Genomic DNA, 27,924 nt, shown 5'->3' on the forward strand with positions numbered 1-27,924 from the left:
TATGATGCAGGGTTTTTTCCTAAGGTGGAGCACCTCGCATTTCTTCACATTGAATGCCATCAGGTTTACATCCACCCACCTTGCAAGCCTATCAAGGGTAGCCTGGATCACCGGCCTATCCCCAAGTGTGGACGCTCTTCTCCAAAGTTTGGTGTTGTCAGTGAACTTAGCCAGTCTGCTTCTGACACCAGAGTCCAGATAGTTTATAAAGACATTAAAGAGTACAGGTCCGAGAACAGAGCCTTGGGGGACACCACTGGTCACTGAGTCCCATGTTGATTTGGTTCTGTAGACTACCACTCTCTGGGTCTGACCTTGAAGGCAGTTCCTCAGCCATCAGACCGTAGGGTAATCAAGGCCACAGTTGCCCAATTTTTACATGAGGACATCATGGGACCCCAGGTCAAAGGCTTTTTTAAAGTCTAACTATATTATTTCATCCTCTTCCCCTTTGTCCAGGTGATGTGTCACCTGGTCATAGAAGGAAATGAGATTAGTCAGGCAAGACCTACCTGCAACAAACCCATGCTGGCTATCCCTCAGAATGTTGCCTTCTGTTAGCCAGTCAAGAATGGTTTCTTTGATAATTTTTCCAAAATCTTTCAGGAATTGAGGTCCATAGTTTCCCAGATCTTCTTTCCTCCCTTTCTTGAAGATAGGCACCACATTGGCCCTCTTCCAATCTTCAGGTACTTTGTCCAAACGCCACAAGTTCTTATATATCCTTGTCAGTGGCCTTGCTATGATGTCTGTCAGTTCCTTTAGCACTCTTGGGTGAAATCTATCTGGACCAGCTGATTTGTGGGTGTCCAGTCTCTTAAGGTGTTCCCTCACAAGATCTACGCTAATGGTGGGCATTAGGGCTGTGTGAAATTTTGCCACCAGCTTTATTTCGATATTGTTTTGACCCGTTTCAAGGTCAATACAGCAAAATTGAAATGGAACAGATATAGTTGAAACAGCCTTGAAAAAAAAACGAGGCAAGTCAAAACATTTCACCGTTTTGACGCTGTTTCGACGTTCCACCCCTAGGCTATAATGGGGAAGGATAAAACACCCTATAACTTTGTCATTTCTAGCCTGATTTGGATGACACTTGCAGAAATTGTAGCCCCTTCTGAGAGCATAAAGCCTACCATGTCTCAAGGAGATAGATGCAGGGGGTTTGGGGAAACAGCACCCCAAAATTATGACAGAAAAACTTGTGTCATGTGTATGTGTTAAGCCACAGTGTGGTCAAAAGTATAGGCATGCTAGCCCCTGCAGAGGCCACAAAGCCTGCCAAGTTTCAAGGAGATTGGTGCAGGGTTTTGGGGGAAACTGGACTTCACGCTGTGGACAAGCAAAACTCGTGATATGGGTGATACTGTGTGTGTTAAGCTGCAGTAGGGTGAAAGCTCCAGGCCTGCTAGGCCCTGCTGAGGCCTGCCAACTGTCAAGGAGATAGGTGCAGGGGCTTCTGGGTTCTGGGGCTCTGAACCTCTAGCTGCTGACAGGCAAAACTCATGTCATGGGTGCTTGTGCAAGTGTGTCTGTCTTGGGGCATGGGCGGGGGAGGGAGGGGGTGGAAACTACTGAAGGCCTGGCTGCTAGGCCCTGCTGTGGCCACAAAGCCTGCCAGCTATTAAGGAGATAGGTGCAGGGGGGCTCTAGGGCCCTGCACCCCTAGCAGCTGACAGGCAAAACTCGTGACATGGGTGCTTGTGCAACTGACTGTGTCTGTCTTGGGGCAGAAGCAGTTCCCGGCTCTGTATTGATTCTTTCCTCTCCTTGGTCTGTGGTTTGGTAGGTGTTAATCCTTGCTCATTAACTCGTTATCCTAGTTAGCATGCCTGCAAGTTTCATCCAAATCAAGCCAGAAATGACAAAGTTATAGGCTGTTTTGTCCTTCTCCATTATATCCTATAGGCAAAACGTCGAAACAGTTTTGCTGTTTTGACCCTGTTTTGAATGGAACAGAACAGAACAGCTCTTTCAAATCAAAACAAAATTCAACACTGTTCTCATAAAACATCAAAACACTGGTCAAAATGGAATGCTGCCATTTTGCACAGTCCTAGTGGACATGTATTCACCCTCACCCTGGTCACCCACATCATGTTAGGCAGAGTGGTCAGCTTGGACTGGTAGAAAACTGATGCAAAGTAATCATTAAGCAGATTAGCTTTTTCCTGAGTGTCAGTTGTCAGCTGCCCCATTTTGTTTAGCAGGGGTCCAATGTTGCCCTTGTTTTTCTTCCAACTCCCCATGTATCTGAAGAAGGTTTATCATCTGCCCTCCACCCTCAGCTCCTCCACCTGCTGCAGTGACCCCAGCCCATCTTGCCAGTCCCACTCCCACACCCTTTCCTTCAGGCTCATTTTGTAACAAGGCACCTCAATCTGCACCGGTTTGTTTTGGGGTAGGTTGTTTCTACATGCACAGGTATCTCCACAAATTGCACTACCATCGTGTTTGGACTTTATCAAAAGCCAATGACAAACTTTGTTCATTTGTACCATATGTATTCATAGATTCATAGAAGTTAGGGGCTGGAAGGGGCCTGACAAGATTACCAGGTCCACCCCCCCATTCTAAGATTGCTGAGCTCAGATGACCCCAGCGAGGTGTGCATCCAGTTGTCTTTTGAAGATCTCCAGGGAAGGTATGCTTATATGAAATATGGTATTCAATATAAAATGTGCTTTAGTATAAAATATATGTCAGTAATCTGACCTAATCAACAAACCATCGGTTTCTTTATGGTCAGTGGTAGTGCTAGACCTTGAAATTAAGGGTGCTTGTACAAGTTACCTTTTTCATGTGAGCGGATCTTTGAAAGTGCTCTACAGCCATGACATAAGACATGTGCACAGCTACTGAGCACTTTTAAAATGGCTGATCAGTGTGGAAGTAAAGAGATGGGACCCAAGCAGAGGGTTAGGTACGTGGTGGTCAACACAAGCTGAGGACTGAAAAGGAGGAGCCCAGGAGAAAGTCCCGTGAGGCCTTCACCATAGTCTGGAATGGGAATGAAAGAAACTCATTGAATGAATAACTAAGAGAGGAAGGAGGAGCACCACAAGAGTGCGTAGTCACAGAGGCAGAGTGAAGGCAAGATCTCAAGATGAGAGTATGCAGAATTACCCCTGAGCTCAGGTCAAGAGACCATGAGTGACTCTCATTAGAGCAAGCTTAATGTGCTGCAGAGAGATACCTCTCAAGTGAAGAGGGTTTAGGCTATCAGGAGGAAAGGAACCTGAGACAGTGGTTATGAACAACACATTTGACATGACAAGAGAACAGGTGGTAGTTGCTGAGAGGCATGAATTTCTTTTCTTTAAAACAAAAGGGCTTGAACCATGCTTGTATTGGGAGGATGGAGTTATGGGGGCAAGAGGCAGGTCTTATAGGAAGAGAGAAGATAAGATGTTGATCTCAGTGGCTGGGACTGGGGAGAAGGTGAGGAGATACCACAAGGGAAAGTACCATGAAGAGGGATAGAGATATGGGGTTCCACTTGATTCTTGTCCATTTTCTCTTAGGCAACTAGATGAAGATGAGGAGAGATTAAGGAGGGAGGAAGAGATAGCTATTTCTCTGCTACATATGTGTTCAGCGTGAGTGAAGGAGATATGTTGGTAACTAGGGAGATAGCAGAGCCAAAGAGGGAGTGGGGATTTGTAGTGGAGAAAAGTCCTTGGGGTGACAGAGCTTCTGCTATGGTGATTCCTCTGCACAGTGGCTAAAATGGAATCATAGAGAAGTAGGGCTTGAAGATACCTCAGGAAGTAATCTATTCCAAACCCTTCCCTGAGGCAGGATCATTCCTATCTAAATCATCCTAGGCAAGTGCTTTATCTAATCTACTTTTAAAATTTTGGAACTGATCTTCTCACAAAACTACAGGATATGATGCCATAAAACATAAAAAATATCCTAGCTTGCCACAGTTAAATTAGGAAGACAAGGAAATATTAATGTCCTGCCACTGCAAGGACAGGAAATAATTGTTAAAAGATGCTCAAGAAACTCCAGGAAGAGGGCCATGACTTTGGGTGCAGAGGAAGGCAAACCCCACACAGTCCATGCCAATCTGGCGCTGAGATTCCTTCCTCAGCCCAAATGTGGCAATCAGTCTGACCCTGAGAAGAGAAGCAAGACCATCTATCCAGAAAATTCTGGGGTTTTTAAGTCTCAGGAGAAGCATCATCACACCCTCATCAAAATCTCCAGCTTTGGATGTGGCCAGCATCCAATGCTTCTGAGGAAGGCAAAAAAAAATCCCCAAACCAAAAACCAGAAAGCTAAATAAACCCTGACACCTGCAAGACTAGGAGAGGGAATAAAATTCTTTCCCAGCATGTGGCAACCAGAGAAGCCCAGAAACATGGGAAAAACCAAACACCCTACATCATCTATTCTGCCTTGTAGACTGGAAACAGCAAGCAGAACTCCACACATTACACCCTCTAACTGAACAATGAAAACTCCTCTTTCTGTTTCTCCACCATAAATTGCTCAGTTACTTACTTTTCATTCATAACTGAGCTGGTTGTAGAGCTGCTGAACATGGTCTTCCCCAGTATCCACCTGCTCTAGAATGGACAGCTTCTTGTGATCTCCCAGAAATCATATAAGAAAGTCATGGGATCTCCTTTATTGACGTTTTTCAAGGATATACCATGAATTGGCTAAGCACAGCAAGGCCCTACACCAATGATTCACAACTGTGGTGCTGCTGCACCCTGAGGTGCCACAAAAAGAGTCATGGGCATGAAATCTTGGTGGGTCTCCTGGGCTCCCGACTCTTCCTCTTCACTGTACACTCCAGGCATAAATACTTCTAGATTATCCTTAACTACTGCGTACCCAGTATATTCTTGAAAAACTTCAATAAAGGAAATCCCATGACTTTCCTTGGCAGTCTATTCCACTGTCCCACTGTTCAAACAGTGAAGTTTTCCTGTTATCCAATCTAAACCTACTCTGCTGCAACTTCAAGGCATTGCTACACATCCTACTCTCTGCAGCAAGGGAGAAAACTTGTTCTCCCTCTTGTTTATGGCAACCCATCAGATATGTGAAACCTGATATCATTCCCTCCTTAACTGCTTTTTTCTGAAAGCTGAACATGCTTATTTCTTTCAGCTTGTCCTCATATGTCTTGCCTTCTAAGTCCTTATCATTTTTGTCACCTGCCTTTGGACACTTTCAAACCAGGGGAAGTCAGGCAGGGAACAAAGGATAGCCATACAGGTAGGGAAAAAAAGACAAGTCAGATGGTGTGATTTTCAGAGGAGGAGGAAGAAAGAAATTATAGGAGCAGGAGGAATAGCCCTATATATTTATGCCCTTGTCTCTCTAAGGAAGTCTCCAGGCTAGGGGAGAGACAGAACAGGCATGTCACTAGAGACAGTGGGAACAGAGGAAGTGCTGGGTCTTATTCAGGCCTTGGTGAAAGCCATGAGTCAGACAAAACAGGGATAAAAAGGTCACACATGGATGATAACATTCTATGAGATTCATGAGTATTCCAGAGGGAGCAGGTAAAGGGGAGATGAAACCAAGAGGAGAGGCAGCTGCAAGGGTGAAGGGAAAAACTCTTACATCTCAAAAAACATTGAACAACTGTCTATTCAGTGAGCAAAGCAAGGCCCTACACCAATGATTCTCAGTTGTGGTGCTGCTGCACCCTGAGGTGCCACAAGAAGAGTCAGGGGCATTGTTGCTGGTGAGTGAGACCCTACAAGATCAACCTCAGTGGGGATGGGGAGAGGGCAAGCTGTGGAAAGAGCAGAGCATGGCAGGGCTAGGTCCTGTCCTGCTGCCCTCACTTGGCACCAGCTAGTTACCCCTCACAGTGCCCCCTCTAAGCCACAGCACCTGCTTGTTACATTCAGAAAGGTTTTGGCCCTGATTGCCAACATTTAGAGCACTACCAAAAGCAGAAGTGGAGGTCATGGAGGGTGAGCATACCTTCTCTCATGCAGATCTGCTTTCCCATCAGCTGTGGACACGCGCTCTGACTCAGGACTGTTCACACGACGGTATCTCAAAGAGCGTACTTGAGCAGTTGGGGACTCTGGAGGGACTCGGATGGGGGAGCTGGGGCAGATGCCACTTCTCTGTTCCTCATCTACCATGCAGTGAGTCTGTATGGGAGAAAACCCAGAGAAAATCAAGTATCTTATTACAGATACTGGTCACCCATCTGTGACTGTCATTCTTCACTTTATTCTTTCCTGTCATAGATATAATCTCATGACCTCCTTGACTGTACTTGGAGGAGAAAAGGAGTTGGCTCTGAAATATTATTCTGGATTAAGGAGTGATGTGAATTAGGCCCCTGGCACATGCTCATTTAATAGTGTGATAGGATTTGATCCCCAGTCCCACCAATCACACTTCCTGCCATGCCTCACGGCAAAAGGTGCAACTGGAATCAAGAATCAGATCCAAATCATGCCATTAATACTTTCCAGTGCAGGGGGAGCCCTGGATCATAATCCCAGTCTCCTCCTGCACAGGCAAGTTGAAAGAGGAGTGCCCACAGGTCCAGCCTGGTCAATAATCAGATGTTTACCAGCTGGCCCCAGGAACCTAGCAGGGACTCAAACCAGCTCCACTGTGCACTGGGGCCATACTGACAATCAGTCTGGCAATCTGGTATAAGACCAGGGCTGCCTTGGTTGGGACAACAATAAACTGGTTGTCAAAACCCTACACTCCACAGATCTGGCTGGGATGCTTGGTGGATGGAATCAGAGGCTTCCAGCTTAGGAAGTGGGGGAGCCAAAGAGCTTATCACACTGGAGACTTTAAACCCCCCTGGGAGCCTCTTATCCCCTACACTAGGCAGAATGGCTAGAGCTGCTGGGCAGGGGTTTAAAGTCCCCAAAAAGAAAGCCTGGGAAAACCTGGGGAATCCACCTCAGTGGTGGCCCTGGGTGCAGTGAGACCCAGGTCAGGGAGAAGCTCCATTTGGCACCCCGCACTTTTACCTCTACTAATCAAACAGTGGTGCCACATCTAGGACCCAATGTTGCCCCCAAATAGACAGCAGACGGTCTGGCCTTGGGGCTGCCCCATGCTGGATCTCTACACTGAACTTAGTCTGGGGATCTGTCACAGGTCAACCCCAACATGTCACACATTCAATTTAAGGCATAATACAGAAGAGGCACAAAAATGTTACACATTATATACAGAAGATGTTTGTGGCTCGATTGTTATAGTCACACACCATAAATTAACTTTAATGTGTAACCATCTTATTATTTATGGTACAAATAACACCTTAATCATATCTTAAATGTAACATGTGCCAGGGCCCTCAGCTATTTCTGTATACCTCCTAACTTCTCAATCCCACAGGTGAAAACCTGTTCTAAGTTTAGGATCTAAACATGGAAGTACTCTGGAACAGTAGTCCCAAAATAGCTGTTGTGGAGATAAACCCTACTTGCTTATACAAGGGTTACTGAATGAGAAAATCATCTCATAATAAAAACTGTTGGTGGCTATAGTTTGAATATATTTTCGTGTCTTGTGTAGATGTGGCCAAGGTGATGAGGATATGATTTTGTCAAGACCAACCTAATTTTCTTCTCTGATAAGGTGATGGGCTTTATGGATGTGAGAAAGAATAGATATGATATACTTTGACTTTCGAAGGGTTTAGTCAGGTTACTGCACAGTAGTTTAGTACTAAATGACTTCACGGTAATGACTGCACAGCCGGCATCTTGCACAGACGCGGCACCCCTTGTTATCTTGTGGGTGCTTACAAATGGATTGACTGATTATATGATCTAGTATGTCTCTGGGAATCAAAATAAAACCCCTTTTTTGCCTTTTTTAAAGACTGGCGCTATATTTTTCCTTTTCCAGGTCTCTGGGACCTCACTTAACCTCCATGAGTTTTCATCTCACTTGACTTCCATGAGTTTTCAAAGATAAGAGTTAATGTTTCAGCAATTATTTTAGCCAATGTCTTGAATACTCTTGAATGAAATTCATCAGACCCTACTGATTTTAAGTTGCTAAGTTATCTAACTGGTTATTTCCTACTGTAGACTTGAGAATATAAACTCCCCTCTTCTTGATGTTATTTGTACTCATCATCTAACAGCTGACATTTTGGTGAAGACTGAAAACATTAAATATTTTAGCCTTCTCTACATCATCCATAATTAGCTACCCTGTTTAGTAAAGGACTTTATTTGGTTTGGTTCATGCCTACGTATCATGGGTTACCTGTCTAAAAGAGTCCCTCTGTTCAACACACCGTTGAACTCAGTAGTGTTGCTCAGTTGGAAGCTGAATTCTCTCCCCTTTCCCTCATTCAGGAGTCACAGAGGGAATCCCTCTGGCCTGTGTCCTGCAGGAGGCCATACTAGATGATCTTACCTAGCCCCCTTTTGCCTCACAACTGATGAATGTTTTAAGCTTTTATCCCTGAGAAGAGTCCTGCTTGTCAAATAAGAAAAAAGGTTCTTTACTTTGCTGATGCTGATCCTGAGTTTGTTGCGGTTCACATCTGTCTCCTCCCAAACTTCAGCCTCATTGAAGGCGATGTTTGGAGCCTGTCCCAGACCTTCTGCTGGCCGGCCAGGCAGAATGGGGGGAGCATTCTCTTGGTCACTCAGGTGTTCACCCTGTAAGACATCCTCAGTATTCTCTCGAAGCAAGTCTCCAGGGACTGGAGTAACATTAACAACTCTAAGGGAGAGACAACAAGCAAAAACATCAGCTATGCTCATTTTGAGAACCAAATCCCTTACTCTACAGCACAGAAATACTGCAGTATCCCAAATCAGACTTTCAGGCAATTTGAAGCAGGAATGTCACTTTGTTTGAGACCAGCACCCAATGCTACTACAGCAAAAAGATTCAGAGCTCCTTTCCCCCACACCTCCCCCTCTAACCACAGAGAAAGGACAGATGTCCTCGTAGGTCTATCTATGAGCTCTTCAATGGCCATTACCTCAGGCTGAGAATCTCTACTTCAAAGAAAGAAACTAGATTGCCAAGAAAGGAAAATTATGGGATATCATGCCCTGAGGGGAACATTTTTCCTAGACCAAGTGAATGGGACTTGACAATGCTTATACATTTAATGCAGCATAATATAACTAAGGATTCTTTTATCCAATTTTGTCAACCCTCTCAAAAGCACTGAGGCAGCTTGCAGACATGGAAAAAATGCACTTTACCTGAAGAATCAGCAAGTTAGTTCAACCTGACTCTGCAGTTTCTTATTCAATCAGCTGTTAGATAAAAGTAGTAAAAAACATACAGATGCTGCAGATCCAGGCTGAACCAATATGCTGCCTCTTCTGGGCATGTGCTGAGTTTGGCATGGGAGCATGCCAAGTTTAAAGTAAAGCGCTGTTTTGTTTTGGTTTTTACATCTGCAAGCAGCCTGAAGGACATGACAACACTGTAAGTCTTGCTGGAGTATTGATTAATAAAAGCAGTGATCAATACATATACAACTCTTTGACCAAAGCAGGCTTCACCAAAAGCTGACCACCAGGAAAGTAGACTTCGCAGATAGCAGAGGGTTAAGGTGGTGTCACATGTTCAACTTAACACATACTAAGTACAGTTAAAATATAAGCAGCCAAATGTTCCAATGGTTTAGCACATATTAAATACCCACTTAGCATTGCAAAATTGTTCCCTTTCAGGCAAGGATTATCGCCTTAACATATCGTAACTGTAAAACATCAAAACCAATGATTGGTACTGTTGCATGTGAATTTGTGACAAGGTTCTTAAAAGTGATTGTTAAGGTTGATTGATAAGGGTGGTGCCAGAGAGCCTAGAACACACCTGATAATAACAGAAAGTCTGAAAATTAGGGCACTTTGGAAGAAGTGTTGATATTTGTTATAAATTTCCCTGATAAAAAAGCACAAATTCTCTGATAAAACCCCCAAAATCCATGATTAAAATGAAAGCGCCCCCCCCAGCCTCCCCAGTCCTGCTGGTGCCCCTCACTCCCCGCCCAGAGTACCACAGCCCTGCTAGTGTCCCTCACTCCCCATCCACAGCCTCACGGCCCTGTTGGTACCCCTTATTTCCTTCCCACAGCCCCCCCTTGCCCTGCTGGTACCCTTCATTCCCCCCCACAAGCCCCTAGCCTTGCTCCTGCCTTTCACTCTCCCACACAACCCCCCTCCCCCCCACACACAGCTCCTGCTCTCCCAGCCCTGCCGGAGGCAGCTCCTAGCTTCCAGGGCTACCGGGCCAGGGACCCAGGTCTACAGCCCCCTGCCCCTGGCAGGAGGTGGAGGCTGTTTGCAACAGAGTGGAGCCCAGCTTCCCCTGCTACCTGCCTGCTGAGGGCTTGGGGAGGGGTGGTGCTGCTTCCTGCATGGCTCTGCCATTCCCTGCAGTGCTGGGTCTCACATGCCAGGCTGCAGAAGCCCAGGGGAGGGCAGCAGGCTGGAGAGCATGAGCCTGAAGTGGGCAGCGCACAGGCCCCACCCCATCCACAGACCTGAGGGGCACGGGTCCCTCCTGCTGGTGGCAGCCTGCTCTTGTCCAGCTGCAGGCTGGGGCCAGCAGCTCTTCCTGGCACTCAGGGCAGGTGAGAGCCTGCAGCAGGATGAGATCAGGCTGGGGACAGTGGCAGCACCGGGTTGTTCCTGGAGCTTGGTCGTGGCACTGGGAAGGCAGGTTGGGGGGGCAATGGAGAATTTTGGGGTGGCAGCAGCCCCCGTCCCATTGCTGTGGCCCACCCTGAGCACTGGGAAGAGTCCAGTACCACTGCCAGTCCCAGCTTACAGCAGCTGCTGGCCCCAACCTGCTCTTGCCCCACTGCAGGTGTCCGCCCACCCTGACCGCCGAGAAGAGCCCAGGGCTGCCCCTGCTGCAGCCCCGGGAGCAGCCAACACCACTTGCCTGCAGCTGCTGGGCTGTGCTACACCGCACCCCTCTCCCCAGCCTCACTTTCTCCCTCCTTCACCACCATGGGAGCATATCCCTATTCGTTAAATTGGATTCCCTTTATGCAAATTCGATTTATGCAGTTTTGCAGAAACGCATCCACTGCACAGATCGAGGGAAACCTGTACAGTTATACTAAGTAGACCAAAACATAACCTAGATATTCTTTATTTTTTTATATTGTGAAGAGATAAAGGCAGTTTCAGCTGATGTATCTGTTAGCTGAGTTTGTGTGTGCCAACTTTGAAAGTCGAATTTTATTCAGAAAACAAAAACTATGAAAAACCACAAATTAGTACATTGCAGAGGAATGGGAGAGCCAATAAAATTAGTTCTGTAAATATTAAAGGGCTGACTAGTCCTGTTAAAAGAATATGGATTTTGCAACAAATAAAAAGCTAGACTTAATATTGTGCTTTTGCAAGAAATCCATTTGCAGGCTGTGTCTGAAAAATCTCAGAGCAACTACATTGCTTCCCAGGGCAGTCAAATAGGAAACAGCTGGCAATGTTAATAGCTACATGTATCCCTTTTCTCTTAAAAAACAGGATGGTAGATGAAGAAAATAGGTATATTCTAATCAAAACACACCTAAAAGGAAAATTAACAACAGCTACTGTATATGCTTCCAACCAGGGTCAATTATTTTTCTTTTTAGGAAGGGGAAAGTTACCTTGGGTGGTCAATCTGGTCAAGACAGTTGACAGTTGTGCAAAGGAAGGCATATGAAAGGCTAGCAAATTAATTTAGAGTAGGAACTGAACAATATTTGGAAAGTGAAGAACTCCAGCACAGGAAGCATATTTATTATTCTGAACCACATAATACATATTCTGGATTAATATGTTCCATAGTCCCAGCACCTTGATAAATAAGGTTGTCTGACTGGAAGAGGGCTGGGCAGCCTGGGTATAAGACCAGGCCCTGCGAGCAGAGCCAACAGTTGCAACTGAGAAATGAAAGGTTAAAGATCTGGCCAGAGAACTGCTGCTCCCAGAACATCTGGAGGTTAGGGTAAGAACTATGGGGAAGAACGAGGTTCCTAGGGAGCCAGGGGAGTCCAGAGCCCTGGGAAAGGAGCTGAGTGCCTGAGACTGTGGGAAGACCAGCCTATAGCAAGGGTCTGTGTATACAGAAGGCCAAGTAAGAGGCCAGGATGGCCTAGTGAGTGAGAGCGGCTATATAAGGGCCTAGAGAAGACACATGCCAGCCCAAGCAGAAGGGCTTAGAGTGTATGGGCCTACAGAGAGGTTGGGTAAGCCCTGATTAGAACGATTGAGAGCATGAGTTACTGAGGAAAGGCCTAGGGAAACCCAGCAAGTGGAGCTGAATCTGGAGGGGTCTCTGGAGGGATTCAGATGAGCCCAGTGAAGTAAAGGGCTGCTTGGCCTAAGATCTGTAAGGCTCCAGGCAAGCCTGGTGTGAGATGAATGATTTATGGAGGACTCCAGGGGGGGACCCCTATTGCGTGAAAGGGTCAGCAGTTTGTGGACTGACTCAGAGAGAGATGGGTCCAGCGATAGGGTTTCATGTTATGAGGTGGAGGCTGGAACACAGTGCTCAGAAGTGAGCAGCCCAGGAAGAACATCAAGGATCCCAATGACAGAGGAGAAAGACCAGGGCAGAGAGGCCTGCAGTGGTCCTGGCAATGACCTAAAACTATGCCCTGCTAAGGGTGGATGGTGTGGTGGGGCTGGTTGTGGCAGGGCAGTCTCTAGGAAATGCCACACCTGTGCCTCCTTAGCGAAAGGTGAGTATGGGGCACCGGAAAGCCTCAGCCCCTACTGCCTTGTGGGTGACCCTGTGGATGGGAAAGGCTAGGGAAGCATGCCCTGAGAGAAAAGCACCAGGCTTGGGTGATAACATTGGGGCCAGAAGGGCCTAAGGCCCAAAGCCTAAAAGAGTGAGGCCTAGTAGGAGGCCTGAATACAAGTGAAGTCCATGCACATTGATAGACACCTGAGGCCCAATGGGCATAAGGCCCAGAAGCCCCTATGAGGGGGCGGAGCAGTGGTCCAGTGAGGAGGCAAGGAGCCAGACTGTGTGTGAGAGTAGAGGCCCCAGTGGGGGGCATGTGGCCAAGGCACATCTGAGGCCATCTATGTGGTCCACAAGCTCCTAGAGTGGGAACATTTGGAGGGGCCAAACCCATATGGGAGAGAGGGCTAGCTGCTTGAGATCCTTCTCAGAGAACCTCTACTGGCCCATGCAGGGCCCATGCTGGATTCATAGATTCATAGATGCTAGGGTCGGAAGGGACCTCAATAGATCATCGAGTCCGACCCCCTGCATAAGCAGGAAAGAGTGCTGGGCCTACATTACCCCAGCTAGATACACATCCAACGTTCTCTTGAATACCCCCAGGGTAGGGGAGAGCACCACCTCCCTTGGGAGCCCGTTCCAGACCTTGGCCACTCGAACTGTGAAGAAGTTCCTCCTAATATCCAATCTAAATCTGCTCTCTTCTAGCTTGTGGCCATTATTTCTTGTAACCCCCGGGGGCGCCTTGGTGAATAAATACTCACCAATTCCCTTCTGTGCCCCCCTGACGAACTTATAGGCAGCCACCAGGTCGCCTCTCAACCTTCTCTTGCGGAGGCTGAAAAGGTCCAGTTTCTCTAATCTCTCCTCGTAGGGCTTGGCCTGCAGGCCCTTAACCATACGAGTGGCCCTTCTCTGGACCCTCTCCAGGTTATCCGCATCCTTCTTGAAGTGCGGCGCCCAGAATTGCACGCAGTACTCCAGCTGCGGTCTGACCAGCGCCTGATAGAGGGGAAGTATCACCTCCTTGGACCTATTTGTCATGCATCTGCTGATGCACGATAAAGTGCCATTGGCTTTTCTGATGGTTTCGTCACACTGCCGACTCATGTTCATCTTGGAGTCCGCTAGGACTCCAAGATCCCTTTCCACTTCCGTGCCACCCAGCAGGTCATTTCCTAGGCTGTACGTGTGCTGGACATTTTTCCTCCCTAGATACAGCATTTTGCATTTCTCCTTGTTGAACTGCATTCTGTTGTTTTCTGCCCACTTGTCTAACCTGTCCAGATTGTTCCACGCTGTTCCAAGCCAAGCCTGGACACTCCGCCACCATGCTGCCAGCCCTGCAGACTACAGCTCCTGGCATGCCTGAGAACTACATGCAGGGACAGGGTAGGCTGCACCAGGTGGCAGCTCCATGCTCATGGACAGCAGGACCCAACGTGTGCCATGGCCTGGGCTGCCCACCATGCCTGGGCCATGGGGGAAGGGAGGAGGGAAGGCGAGAGACCCACAACAGGATAGACAGAATCCTGCTACAGGCTGGATCTGGCCCATGAGTTGTATTTTGCTCACCCACAACATCACCAATATATCTGATCATCACAATTTTTTTCAGTTTATGTAGGCTCTGAAGGATGCTGTTTCAGAGCTACCTTTGTTCAAGACTGCAACAGAGTAGTGGGGAAGCCTCCAAAAGTGATTTATGTTACTGCTAACTAGAGGTGCACTGATCCATCTATAAAGAACATTGTCTATATCAGATATTGACCTGATGGAGTTGATAATACGCCCAATAAGAGCCCATGTTGCTCGCAGCTGCAAGACAGCACGGACCAGAGCCGGCAGCATGGAAAGCTGCCTCCAGCTGGTAAGTTGGAAGGGGAGGGGGTGGGAAGGAGTGTGGGGCACTGCCCATCCGGGACGGAGTAGGGGGTGCAGGACAGAGGTGTGGCTCATGGGGTGGGGGTGGCTTCTGCCACTGATTGCACCCCAGGAGGGCAGGGGGACATGTGCCCCTGGATCTGTGCAGCACAGGGTGGGCTGCATCTATGTGGTGGAGCCAGAGCCGGTACTGTTGGGGCTTTTCTTGCTGGGGGCTGGGCTTGGAACAGGCTCTGATAGCACTGGGAGGAGGCTGCAGCCACCCCAAATTTCTCTGCAGCTCTGCTCCCAGCACCACATCACCGCTAACCACCTGACACAGCCCTGGCTGAACACCCCACCTCCACCCAAGTACTGGGAAAAGTCAGGGCTGTGCCAGGCAGCAGCATGGAGCTGGGAGCAGAGCTGCAGTGAAATTTGGGATGGCTGCAGCCTCCTCCCAGTGCTGCTGGAGCCCACTCCAAGCCCAGCTCCTGGCCAGAAAAGCTATGCGTAATGTTGGCTCCAGCTCCACCTCACAACTGCAGTCTGTGCATGCCTCCACGCCCCTGCCCACCCAGGGTGCAAGCAGCAGCAGAAGCTGCCCCCACCCCACGAACTGCGGCTCCATCCTGCAACCCCGCCACCCCCCTGGCTAGGCAGTGCCTGCCCCTGCCTCCTCCCTCACCATGGGGGGCGTTCATCTGCCCCCTCCATGACCTTACCCTACCCCCACCCTTCCACCACAACAGACTTACCATCTGATGGCAGCTGTACCGGATATCGGATCGGTATTGGCCAATATGCATCCTTAAATACCAGCTATCGGTATCAGCCCCCAAAATTTCTATCAGTGCATCCCTACTGCTAACTCTATATTCCGTAAGCAAGTCAGATGAAACCAAGATTAGTTTGAGGCATGCTCACATGCACTGATTGCATTTATCAAGGCCAAACAATGTTAAATCATAAGAAAATGCCTCAGATGGAACTCTGAAGGAACTGAGAAAAGCAAAGAGAGCTGCTCAGCATATTTCAAGACGCTGCAACCGTGCAAGAAAATTCAATCCACATTTGACACTGGAAATGGTGGCATGTATGATGGAATCAAGAAGGTGATAGATCCAACTGCAAACAAGTCTGTTCCATTAAAGACAGCAACAGGAAGTCAGAAGAAAGTAGCAGATGGAAAGATGGGAAGAAGACTATCTTGAACTGTACTCAAGGGGAAGTGGTGTCACTGAAAGCCCTTAACTGTATTGAGAGTCTGTCTGTCCTTGAAAAGCTTGATGATTTACCTAAGGGCCTAAGTCTTCTTTGTCAAGTTTCCGATCCAACTTTGGACCTCTCCCCACCAGGCTGTATAAACAGTCTTGATGGGGGGGCTTGGGTCAACACACCACCCACCTCCCAGCCCTCAAGAGCTTCCAAAACTCCTTATGTGGCCTCCAACCCAAATATTTGCCCACCTCTGCTTTAAAGATTCAACTGACTTCATAGCTAATTATAATCTGCCTGTTCCTAACTAATCTCTCTTCACTCCACAGGTGTTAATGACCCTCTCTCCTTTTTAATGGTCTTGATGTTCTGTTAATCAACCTATTCTTTCTTCTGCAATTCTGATATCTGATAGCACCAAGTTTAAAATAAAGCAATGTTTGTTTTCTTCAATGTCTGCAACTTCACAGTTAGTATATCCACCATAAATATGATTTTCTCACTCTGAAAAAGCCAAGAAAAATGTAGGGAACAAAGATTATTCCTCTTCATTGACCTGACCAAGACCTTTGACCTTCCACCTATGTGCACACCAGAGAGCACTTTCAAGGATTTGCAAGCTGTTCTGAATTTCATCTGAAAAAACAGGAGGCCAAAATTGGATGAATCAGCATGACACCGGCCTTCCAATATGGGAGGTCTTGCAGCTTCTAATATAATGGCATATTATTTGCAGGCCATTTATAGGATAAAAGTTAGCATGTGAAATCTTATTCAAAGCAACGGATTGCTAGAGAACAAGAATGGTACATTTGGAAATCAATTTCCTCACATGTTGGGTAAGAGAAACTTAAAGACCACCTTTTTATCCAGAGTACTTTGAGATCCCTAGATAAGTATAATTTTTTTCCCTGTACCCTTCCGCTATAACACACACAAAAGGCAGTTCTTATCTGGAACTGATTCAACATGCAACTTTGTATTAGTCAGGGTGGGTACAAAAAAGTTCTCACTAAGTCATTTACCCTTGACATATGTATTTTCAAGAGAAAAAGGGCTGATTTCTAAAATAAACGCACATTTAAATAGAAAAGGGAGTGCATAGGAAGCCTAAGCAAATGAAGGCATGGGAAACAGACCTGGGGAAAGAAACTGAGCTAGAGCAATTGAGAAAAATATGTCAGCAGGGTTAGACTCAACTCCCTGCCTAACATCTGAAACCTTTAGGGAAGAAACCTGTTGGAGTTTGGTCTCTGCCTTATCTACATATTCACAGAGCAACTTTTTCACAAATGGACTTTGAAACCCAGGGGAACCTCACCATCCTTTACCTCCCCTGTAAAAGATAAGTTTCTCTTTTACCTGGAAGAACTTTTACAATCTTTGAATTCTCTGCCTGAAGATGGATGTTTGGACCCAAAAACTTAGAAAGAAAGGAATTTTTTTGCTACTATTTAGTTGGTCCAATAAAAGATATCACCTCTAGCTCAAAAGTTTTGTCTGCCTCTGCTTTTTAGACCAACGCAGCTACAAGCTATATCTCTGAGCAGGATTATTCATCTTTCATATGTTTTACCCAAAGAAAACTCCTAAAAAATAGAAGTTCTGTGAAGACAGATGGTGCCAATCTCCAACGACGGTAAAACTTATATTTTCTAATAGTGTTACTTCATGTTGGAGAGGCTGGGGAGAAAGAAGCATTTTTTCCATATGTGGTGGTTGTGCCCAGAGGTCCAAATATTTGTGGGGGCAGTGAGAAGAAGGTGCAAGGGAAGTGACCAGAATAAGAACCATTGCATTGAAACCTGTCTTGCTGTCAGTTTCTAGAACATGTATTGCACAAATGTGGAAGGAATCACAGACCCCCACTGAAAAGAATGCCAAAACAGAATTCACAGTCATATGGGACACAGCACAAATTTGAGCACCCTATGACATGCAACAGCATGTGGGCCCCAACTGGAAATGCTAGGCCCCATGTAATCTAAGACACACCAAAAACTCAGAAATACAAATAGGCCCTACCCAGAGGAGGATCCAAGGAGTTGCAGTATGCAGTTGCACTCCCCATTCCTTTAATTCTTGCTCTACCCAAACTTTAAAACTAACTGCCTGGGAGGGGCAGCAGCATTTCTATTCAGATAGCCCTTAGGGCAGGGATGGGAAAAATACAGTCCTCAAAATGAATACAGCCAGCCAAGTGATTCTATCTGGCCTGCAGAGGTCCCTTGGCTCTGCCCAGCCCAGGCACAGAGGGCAGTCCAGGCTGTGCCCAGGTGTGAAGGTGCTGCCTGGCGCAGAGTGCAGTCCACCCTATCCCTGTGCACAGCTCTTGGGCACGCTGGAATTATAGTCTACAGGGTCAGGTGGTGCAGGAGTGAGGCAGGGTGGCACAGTAGCTGGACTCAGTTTTCTGGCAGCCCCCATGACAGCAGCTTGCTCTACCCTTACACTGTCTGGCGCTAGATAGGATCAACTGACATTTCCCTGGAACCCCACTTTGGACCTCTCCCCACCAGGCTGTATAAACAGTCTTGATGGGGGGGCTTGGGTCAACACACCACCCACCTCCCAGCCCTCAAGAGCTTCCAAAACTCCTTATGTGGCCCTCCAACCCAAATATTTGCCCACCTCTGCTTTAAAGATTCAACTGACTTCATAGCTAATTATAATCTGCCTGTTCCTAACTAATCTCTCTTCACTCCACAGGTGTTAATGACCCTCTCTCCTTTTTAATGGTCTTGATGTTCTGTTAATCAACCTATTCTTTCTTCTGCAATTCTGATATCTGATAGCTATTCCTGGTAATATCTCTTTTATTTCACAGCCCTGAAGAATGCTTTTATCTCTTGGCAAAAACCTGAACTCAGGTGTAGCACTATTAACTCAGAGGAACATTAACTCAGGTGTAAAAATGACTGACGACTGACTGTGAAATGTTGGATGCATGTGTTGGCAGGATGCTCAGGGAGACTGGGTTTTGATTTCTCACTCTGAATAAGAGATGAACATTTAGCTGTAATGCCTATGGGACTAATAACAATAATTTATTTTGACTATTTTTGCCTAGCTTATTGTGTTTTTTTTAAATTTATATAGAAAATCTAGCACATAAGTACACATTCCTAGAAAGTTACTTCTGTTTTGCTTTGAGCTTAAATGGAGTAATATAGTTCTCAGTCCCTACCATATTAGTAAAACTTGTACTTTCTCTTAAACTGCAGAAAAATATGCATTGTATCACAGGTGATCATGATGCACAACTCTATCTGAACCCCCTTTTCAAAATCCTATATCCACCCACTGACCTACCCACCACAGAGATTAGATACACAGTGGGAGCATCTACACAAGGCGCTTTTCTGCACAGTAGAACAGTTTACTACAGTAACCATCTGCATCTACATATGCAGACACTTGCTGCACAGTAAACTGCTCTAATCATGAATAAATTTACCTTCAAATGCAAGTAGCAAATTTACTCAAGAATAGTTACTGCGCACATGTAGATGCTGCCCAGAAGCAAATTTGTTCCTGGTCAGCCCCTCCACCAGGGGGCCAGCCTCATTTCAGCCTCAGGGCCCCGGAGCTGGGAGCCTCTCCTGCCCCAGGGCTGGGTCAGCTCTGGGCCTCCCTAAGCCCCAGGCACTTAAAAGTCTGCGGGGACATTGGAGCCTAGGGACATGTGCTGGCAGCCTGTGGATACAGCTGACCACTGCATCACCCAACACAAGCTGCAGGGCAGCTGCAGCAGCCTGCCTGCACCCCAACACTACTCCCTGGCACCACAGTGCTGCACAGCTGCAAGAGCCGTGCCATCCAGGTCTCCAGTGGGTTGCAGGCACCTGCCAAGCCTGGCAGTACCCCGTCCCAGCTGCAGCCAGCCTCTGGCCACTGAGACCAGCTGCAGCTGGCCACAGGTGACCCACAGCAGCCTGCCCTGACTCTGCAGCTGCTGTCTGGCACCACCTTGCTGTACACCTGCCAGTCCTGCACCATGTCCCTGTGCTGGGTGCTGCAGGCAGCTGCCTAGGCCTAGCATCACCAGAACTGCCATGCAGAGGGAGACATGCTGGCATCATCCCCAATGCTAGACATCACCGACTAGGACCCCAACTGGTCCCAAGTGGAGACTGCAGACCTGATTATGCTGTGGGGTGAGGCTGAGGTCCTCAGCCAGTTTGTGTGGGGTGGGCACTCCAACACCCACATTTAAAAGGGGCTGTTGGACTGTTTGTGGGAGCATGGGCACAGACAGTCAGTGCACCAGTGCTACATAAAGGTTAAGGCCTTGAAGGCACAGTGAGTCACTGTCACCCACCACAACCGCCTGTCAGGGACTGTCCACAAGTCCATGCTCTTTATGCTGCAACTGGATGACCTTCTTGTGCTCTGGGACACTGGCTGTAGCAATGCCATGTACTTGAGCACGGCCGAGTGTACCCACAGTGATGTGTCACTAAGGGAGGGCCCCTTGGGCTGCCAGCCCCCCATCCCACCTAGCTTCCTGCCCCCAGTGTCATCTGCCAGCTCTAGGAACCTGAGCCAGTGCATGTCCCACCAGCTATGTGGCCTCAGCCCCACCCATGAGGCCAGGCCAGTCATGGCAGCACCGGCTGGCAGCAGCTCCAGCTCTTCCCCATAGGGGGCCCCTGCACAGGCAGCTGGATGTCACACCCCTGTGATCCAGGACACCACCAGGAGCTACACACCTTCAAAGCCACTGGGGATCAACCAGAACTGCTGGGCATGCCTGCCCCACCCACCTGTTAAGCCCCACACTGGAGAGGAAAGCCATGCCTCCCCATCCCTGCCCCAGGCCCCCTTTCCCTTCCTGGATTGCCCATGCTCCCCTGGTCCCCAGGTCCCCCCCTCCCAGAGCACACAGGAAGGTGGTAGACAGTGCAAAACTTTATTGAGCAGGTTGTGCCCCCACAGCTAGGAGGACATAGGCCTCTCACACACCGAGGAATGTGTGGATGCCAGCAGAGATGTCCTCATTGGCTGCAGGAGGCAGGTAGCACAGCATAGGCTGTGGGGCAGCACAGGCTTGCCTGCTGCACCATCAGAGCTCAGGGTCTCATGCCAGGTGCGCAGATGTGCTTGGGGTACTATGGCCACCAGCAGCAGCAGGGTATAGTGGGTTGAGCACCCCTCAGTCCATGCAAACAGCTCCTGGCAATGCACCTGGGACACCTGCATCAGGGGCATGCTTCAAGCAGAGTGACAGCATCGTGGGGGGCCTGGCTTCCCCAGAAAGGCTCCCTGCATATGGGGAACATGGAGGTGCCAGCAGCTCTGCATCCCAGTCATCTGGGAGCCCCATACCTACCAAGCCCGTGTGCCATAGGCTTGGCAGTAGCACACAAAACAGGTAGGCTTGCAGGAAGAGAAGGCAGGGATCTGGATCTGCAGCAGCAGGTGCTGCCAGGAGCCAAGCCTGTCCCTGCTTGATGCCAGCAGCCTACAAGCCCCTAGAGAGCTAGCAGGGACAGGGGGATTGGCCTGTGACTGCCTTGGCCCAGGTCTGCCCAGTCAACTTATCATGGTTCATGGGCAGGCACGCATATACAACCCTTGACCTAAGGCCATATGGCCCCCAGTATAGAGCATCTAACCTCAGAAATGTTGCAAACTCTCACAAACAGTCTTTTTCTCATGGCTCTGCAAATCGTGCAGCTGCATGAAGGGGAGAGGATTCAGTTGGCAGGCAGGATGGCAGGTCAGGGTCACCACCAGCCTGGGCTGGGGCCCTGCGGATGCACCAGCTCCAGAAGAGGAGGAGACAGGACTGAACCCTTCTGCTGGACCACCTGGACATAGTGTCCAAGGTGCAGCTGACAGACTCACAGGCACAACAAGAAGAGGATGTTGCCCAGCAGGAGACTTGGTGGGAGGAGAACATTGCTCAGGAGGACACTTGATGGGTGGAGGATGTGGCCTGCAAGGAGGCACAGGACCAAGTGGACTGGGAGTTCAGGGTAAGGCTCCTGGTCCTGGAGAAGTGCCACACTGATGTCCTAGAGTAGTGGCAGGCTGTGCTGGTGGAAGTGATGAAAGAGGACCACCAGGTGCTGGACACCATCCTAGCCTTGGTGATGCTTGCTGTCCTGCCCCCAGCCCCATCTACCCCCTGGCAGCTACCCGCTGCCTAGCAGCAACCCCTTTCCTCCTCCCACTAGGCTTCACAAAACAGCTTTCCCTGGGCCTTGCAGATATTGTGCAGCAACTGGCTGCAATGATGATCCCTGAAATGTTGGCCTCAGTGACTTCCAGGTGGGCGGTGAGGGTGTGCCAGCATCCCTTCAGGCAGCCAAAGGCACATTCCACCAGGATGCAGGGCTGGCCCAGCCACCAGTTGAAGCGGGTCTGGCAGGGGTCCAGCTGGCTGGTGTAGGGCCATATAAGCCAGGGGAGGAACAGGTAGGCAACGTCCCTGATGAGAAGGGGTGGGACCACCATCGCAGCTAGCTGAAGTTACCAGCACTAGCAGGTAGGAGTTCTAAAGCACATGGTCATTGTGGGCACTGCCCACCCAGTTGGCACTCTTGTTCATGACAGCATCACAGTGGTTGACAATGGCCTGGAGCACACCAGAGTGGAAGCCCCGCCGACTGTAGTATGGGTAGTTGCCATAGGGAGGGTAGGTGATGGGGATATGCATCTTGTCCAGCACCAAGATGCATAGGGGAAGTCCAGAGCATGGGACCCCACCACCGCCTCCAGGGAGTTGTGCACACAGAGCACCATGTGTCCCAGCATGCTCTGGAGGGCACCACACACCTCCAGGATGGCCTTCCAGGCACCAGCCTTGTCCACATCAAAGAGGTGGCCAATGTAATGGAAGCTGGTAGGCAGGGGCAACTGGTGCCTCCCAAGTCTGGGGTGGGGCACCTGGTCACCAATGGGGGGTGCTCCCCAGCAGCCGATTGCTGAGCCAGGGGCAAAACTGGAAGTGCATTTCTGGTTCATGGCTAGTACTTCCAGGGGGTGCACGGCTGATCTCAGCGGGTGCACATAGGTGCATGACCCCCTATGCACCACCAATGCTGGCAGTTCTGGTCAGCTTGAACAGTGCAATGGTCAGCTGGGAAATGCAGTCATGTGGTGGTGTCCTGCCACTCCAGGTGTGGACAGAGCTGCTCCAGGAGATCCAGGAAGGTGGTCTGGGTCATCTGGAATGCTTCCAGCCACTGCTTGTCATCCCAGGTGGTTTGGACAATGTGCAGGCACCAGTCCTGGCTGGCTGGGCAAGCCAAAAGGTGTCAAGGCTGGAGGCCCAGGAGGGTGTGGATGGCCCCAGCAGTGGTGTCCAGGAGCTCATCACAGTCATTCCTGCTGGCAGCAGGATAGGGTCCAGGCAGCAGCTGCATGGCAACAGGGGATCTGTGATTGTGTGGTGAGACCAGTCAGGCGGTCACTGCGTGTGTGGGGAGCTGGCAGGGCCCAGACTGCCCTGGGCCAGATGGAGGTCACCACAGCAGGCCAGCAAGGTCAACACCATGGGCAGCAGGAGCCCAGGGCACTGGCCATTGAAGCCAGGGCAGAGGCTGGAGCAGCCATGGCATGGAGAGGCAGAGGCTGCAGCAGGAGAGCCACTGCATGCTGCTCATGCTCTGTGCACACTGCTCCCACCCAGAAAAGCAGCTGGCTAGGGAGAAGGGAGTGGAGCTGCTTTTTAAAGATGGTTGCCAGCTGCAGGCAGCTGCAGCCCGAGCTTCCAGCTCCCCCTGGTGGCAGCAAGGGGCCATTCCAGAGCCACAGGAAGCTGAAGCGGTTTGCCACCAGGAGCAGCAAATCCGCTCCTGCTTCTCTGCATGTGTAGACACAAGGCCGAGAGCATTTACTCTCAAGTAGTTTACTTGAGAATAAACTGCTTCCAGATCATTTGCATATGCAGTAAAATGCAGCACCAAGTAGACCACAGGTACAAGTGTCAAGGGTTTGTAGTAGAAATTAACAGATACCACACAGGATGAATAAGCACCTGAAACCCACCACAACTATGCAGGCACTCTGAAAACTGCATCAGCATATCAGGCTCTGCCGAGTTTGCCTGGCACCAAGTAACATGCATGAGCACATCCACAATGTCACAGAGTTTCTGACTCCCTGGGCACATCTACTTGAAATGCTAAAAGTACAGTAGACTAATTCTACTGTGCATTAGCGCATCATGGCAAAAGTCATGCTAATGCACAGTAGAATTAGTCTACTATACATTACTGTCACTTAAAAGACGCGTGCCAGTGCTACTTATACCTGTTATTACTGGTACTAACTTAATGTGCCATACTGACAAGTGCATTAATGCACATGTAGACATGTCCCCTGTGTAATATGCTCAATGGCCCCACCAGTCCCTATCAAAGGGTTTCAGAATGTTCCTGATGTAGTAGGAAAATACGTTAATACACACATTCATGCTTAAGACAACAAGAGCATCACTCAGGCAGTTGCGTTCCAGTAGCTATGGGCAGGCAAGGTTCTTTGGGTAGATGTGATATCTATAATTAAAACAACTAAATAGTTGGAAAAAGTTATTTTTAAGCTTTTAAGCATAAACACCCTTTGTCAGGCATAGGGAGACTGCTGGTGTTGTGTGTTCTCTAAAGTAGGAAGAAGCTAATTTCACAGACCTGCGTATTGTAAATTAGCTTCTTTTCTACCTTGGAGAACACACAACACCAGCATTCTCCCTATGCCTTACGAAGGCTGCTTGTGCCCGAAATCTTGCAAAACAATTTTTCCCAACTATTTAGCTGATTTAATAAAAAGATACCACATCTACCAAAGAACCTTGCCTGCCCATGTCCTTAGACCAACATGGCTACCAACACTCTATTGATATACACATTACTTTTATAGCCACATGGAATGGAAGCTTCTGCTGCTGGTTTTCAGAGCAGTCATGACTTCTGTCTTTCAAACACTGCTGTCACTGAAAGATAAAAGCCTACAGAGAGCATACAGTGTGTGAAGGTAACACTTACCCAAACATGGCTGCTGTCTGCCTGGTGTTCTGCTGTGGTGGAGTAGAGGTGCTCGTTGACAATAAAATGTCCGTACCAGCTTTCTCCCAGTCAAAGGCTTCATTCTCAGTGATGCCTCTTTCCTTCATGCTGTTCTCAAATACAGACATGATCAGCTAGAGAAGTATATGTTGAAACAAAAAGGAGATACATTACCTTCATCAAAATAACTGTGTGTGATCTGAAAGAAAACTTTTAACATTGATGCTAGTGTTGATCAAAATGAAAAATTTTCTTTAAATGTTGACACTTTAAATTTGTTTTCATTCCAAACTAAAACATCTGTAATCAATAATCTTGATCAAGCTACATCAATAATCTTGTGGTAGCTTGAAATATTTTTGTAGATTATGGAAAACAGCTGCTCCTCTTATTAATATGCTGAGTGTTTGCCTTTTTCTCTTTATCAAAGCATCAAGCTGCCTCATTACAATACAAAAGGAAATGGTTTTGATCCAGGAAATGAGTTCCAATCAGTACTAGTTATAGGTGCATTTGATTATAAAAATGAAATATTTCAAGTTAAATAAAATATTATAAAATAATAAAAAAATTAAAAGTAAAATTTGAAATGAAATTTTGTTTGGGAAAGACATTGCAAAATATTGACTCAACAAACTTTTAGAAATATTTTTTTCTTTTCATTTTTTTTCTCCCTCAGGACATTCCAGGCTCATCAAAATGGCATTTTCCAATGGAAAACTCTTTCAACAATAATCCTGGAACATCATTCTCCCCTTGTACTTGGCCTTGGTGAGACCGCAGCTGGAGTACTGCATCCAGTTTTGGGCCCCACAATTCACAAATGATGTGGAGAAGCTTGAGAGAGTCCAGAGGAGAGCCACGTGCATGATCAGAGGTCAGGAAAACAGACCTTACGACGACAGGCTGAGAGCCATGGGGCTCTTTAGCCTGGAAAACCGCAGGCTCAGAGGTGATCCAATGGCCATCTATAAGTTTATCAGGGTGACCACTAGTATCTGGGGGAACATTTGTTCACCAGAGCACCCCAAGGGATGACGAGGTCGAACAGTTATAAACTACTGCAAGACCACTTCAGGATGGACATAATGAAGAATTTCTTTATTGTCTGAGCCTACAAGGTCTGGAATAGCCTGCCATCGGAGGTGGTTCAAGCACCTACATTGAACACCTTCTAGAAAAAAATGGATGCTCATCTTGCTGGGATCCTATGACCCCAGCTGACTTCCTGCCTTCGGGTGGGGGGCTGGACGCGATGATCTTCCGAGGTCCCTTCCAGCCCTAATGTCTATGAAATCTATGAAAATTCACCAACAAACTTAAATCAGCAATGCCTTCTCCTCATAGGAAAGTAGGGCAAGAAGGGACCTCAACAAGGTCATCTAGTTTAGCCCCCGCCACCCCACCCCCCACTCAAGACAGGATCATCCCTAACTAAACCATCCCAGCCAAGTGTCTGTTCAACCCACTCTTGAAAATTTCCAAGGATGATGATTCTCTAGGTAGCCTGTTCTAATGCCTGACCAGTCTCGTAGTCAGAAAGTTCCTCATAATCTCCTACCTAAATTTCACCTGCTTGCTTCTAGCCATGTCCCCTACAGCTGCAGAGAAATGCTCATTTCCATTCCATCTCTAATTGCCATTCAGGTACTTGAAGTCTTCTATCAAATGCCCCTTCATCTTTCTCTTCTCCAAACTAAATAACCTTTGCTTTTTCAGCCTTTTCTCATAAATCAGGCTTCCCAAGCCTCTAATAATTTTTACTGCTCTCTGTTGAAGTCTTTTTAATCTATCCAAATCCTTCTTGAAGTGTGGTGTCCAACGCTGGACTCAATACTTCAGGTGATGCCTCCAGTGCTGGGCAAAGCAAAAGAATCACTTCTTTTGATTTACAACGTGCCAAGGTAATATGTAAAGCTAACCACTCTCTGTCTTGCATTAATAGGCGCATCATGACCAGGTCTAGGGAGGTGATTCTTCCCCTCCATGTGGCACTGGTGAGGCTGCAAGTGGAGTACTGTGTCCAGTTTTGGGCACTGAACTTTAAGAATGATGTGGATAACCTGGAAAGGCTTCAGAGGAGGGCTACTCATATGGGTGAGGGCCTACAGGTAAGATCTTCTGAAGACCGACTGAGGGACGTGAATCTCTTCTGCCTCCACATGAGGAGGCTGAGAGGTGATCTTTTGACTGTCTACAAGCTTATATGGGGGGTCAGCAGGGAATAGGGGATACACTGTTTACCAGGGCACCCCTTGGGATTACTAGAAACAACGGCTGTAAACTGAAGGAGAGTAGATTTAGATTGGAGATCAGGAAGAAATTCTTTATGGTGAGGGTTGCCAAAAATATTGAGTGGACTTCCAAGGGAGGTGGTGCTTTTCTGTACTTTGGAGATGTTTAAGAGGAGATTAGAAAAGCACCTGACAGGTCGCTTGACCCCAGCATTCTTTCCTGCCCAGAGCAGGGGGTCAGACTCAATGATCCCTTTTGATCCAAGAAATCTATTAAATCTATCTATGAAATCTTGGAACCAGAAAACTACCAAATTATGTTCTAAAAGAGAACATCTACAACATTCTTTAATTTGATTTCAAAAAATATTTTTGTCCTGATTTACATGTGTTTGTTTAGTGTACATAGAAGTGATTCAGTGATTCAGAAGTGCACAGTAGCTTTAAATGAAGTCTTACTCTTCTATATTGTGTGTCTGTGGGGGGCGTACTGGTTTTTGGGAGGCTGTGGGTAGAAGGAGTCCCACAGTCCCACAGTCTCAGGCCAGAAGCCTCTGCTGGGTAGGGGTGAGAGGGGGTGAGGGTTTGGTACTTGGACCAGTGTGTTTAAACATCTTCATCAATGATTCATAGCACTTAGGAGAGGTCCCAGAAGACTGGAAGAGGACCAATGTTATGCCCATCTCCAAGAAGGGGAGGAGAGAGGACCCAGGGAACTACAGGCCAGTCAGCCTGACCTCAATACCAGAAAGAATCCTCAAAAAATTTCTCAAGGAGTCCATATGTGATAAGCTAGTAGAACACAAAAGTCTCAATGACAGCCAGCACAGTTTTGTCATGGGTAGGTGTGATGGAAGGTGCCTTAAGTGGGGTTCCCTGAGTGATCCACCCAGCAT

At 47.9% G+C, this 27,924-nt stretch overlaps 1 protein-coding gene across 3 annotated transcripts in view; it reads right to left on the reverse strand.

The window, feature by feature from the left end:
- The window catches only part of TTBK1 (tau tubulin kinase 1), a 366,739-nt gene that overhangs the window by 61,614 nt on the left and 277,201 nt on the right, over window positions 1–27,924 (reverse strand). For all 3 annotated transcript variants that reach the window (XM_090053924.1, XM_090053932.1, XM_090053939.1), the window contains 3 exons: window positions 24,774–24,928; window positions 8,484–8,703; window positions 5,959–6,134 (listed from right to left, as the gene is read on the reverse strand). In XM_090053924.1, coding sequence (XP_089910050.1) covers window positions 5,959–6,134; window positions 8,484–8,703; window positions 24,774–24,928 — 551 coding nt within the window. The remainder of the gene's footprint in view (window positions 1–5,958; window positions 6,135–8,483; window positions 8,704–24,773; window positions 24,929–27,924) is intronic.

Source organism: Crocodylus siamensis, chromosome 1, assembly GCF_052110815.1.
Source record: "Crocodylus siamensis isolate JL-2025a chromosome 1, ASM5211081v1, whole genome shotgun sequence".
NCBI lineage: Eukaryota > Metazoa > Chordata > Crocodylia > Crocodylidae > Crocodylus > Crocodylus siamensis.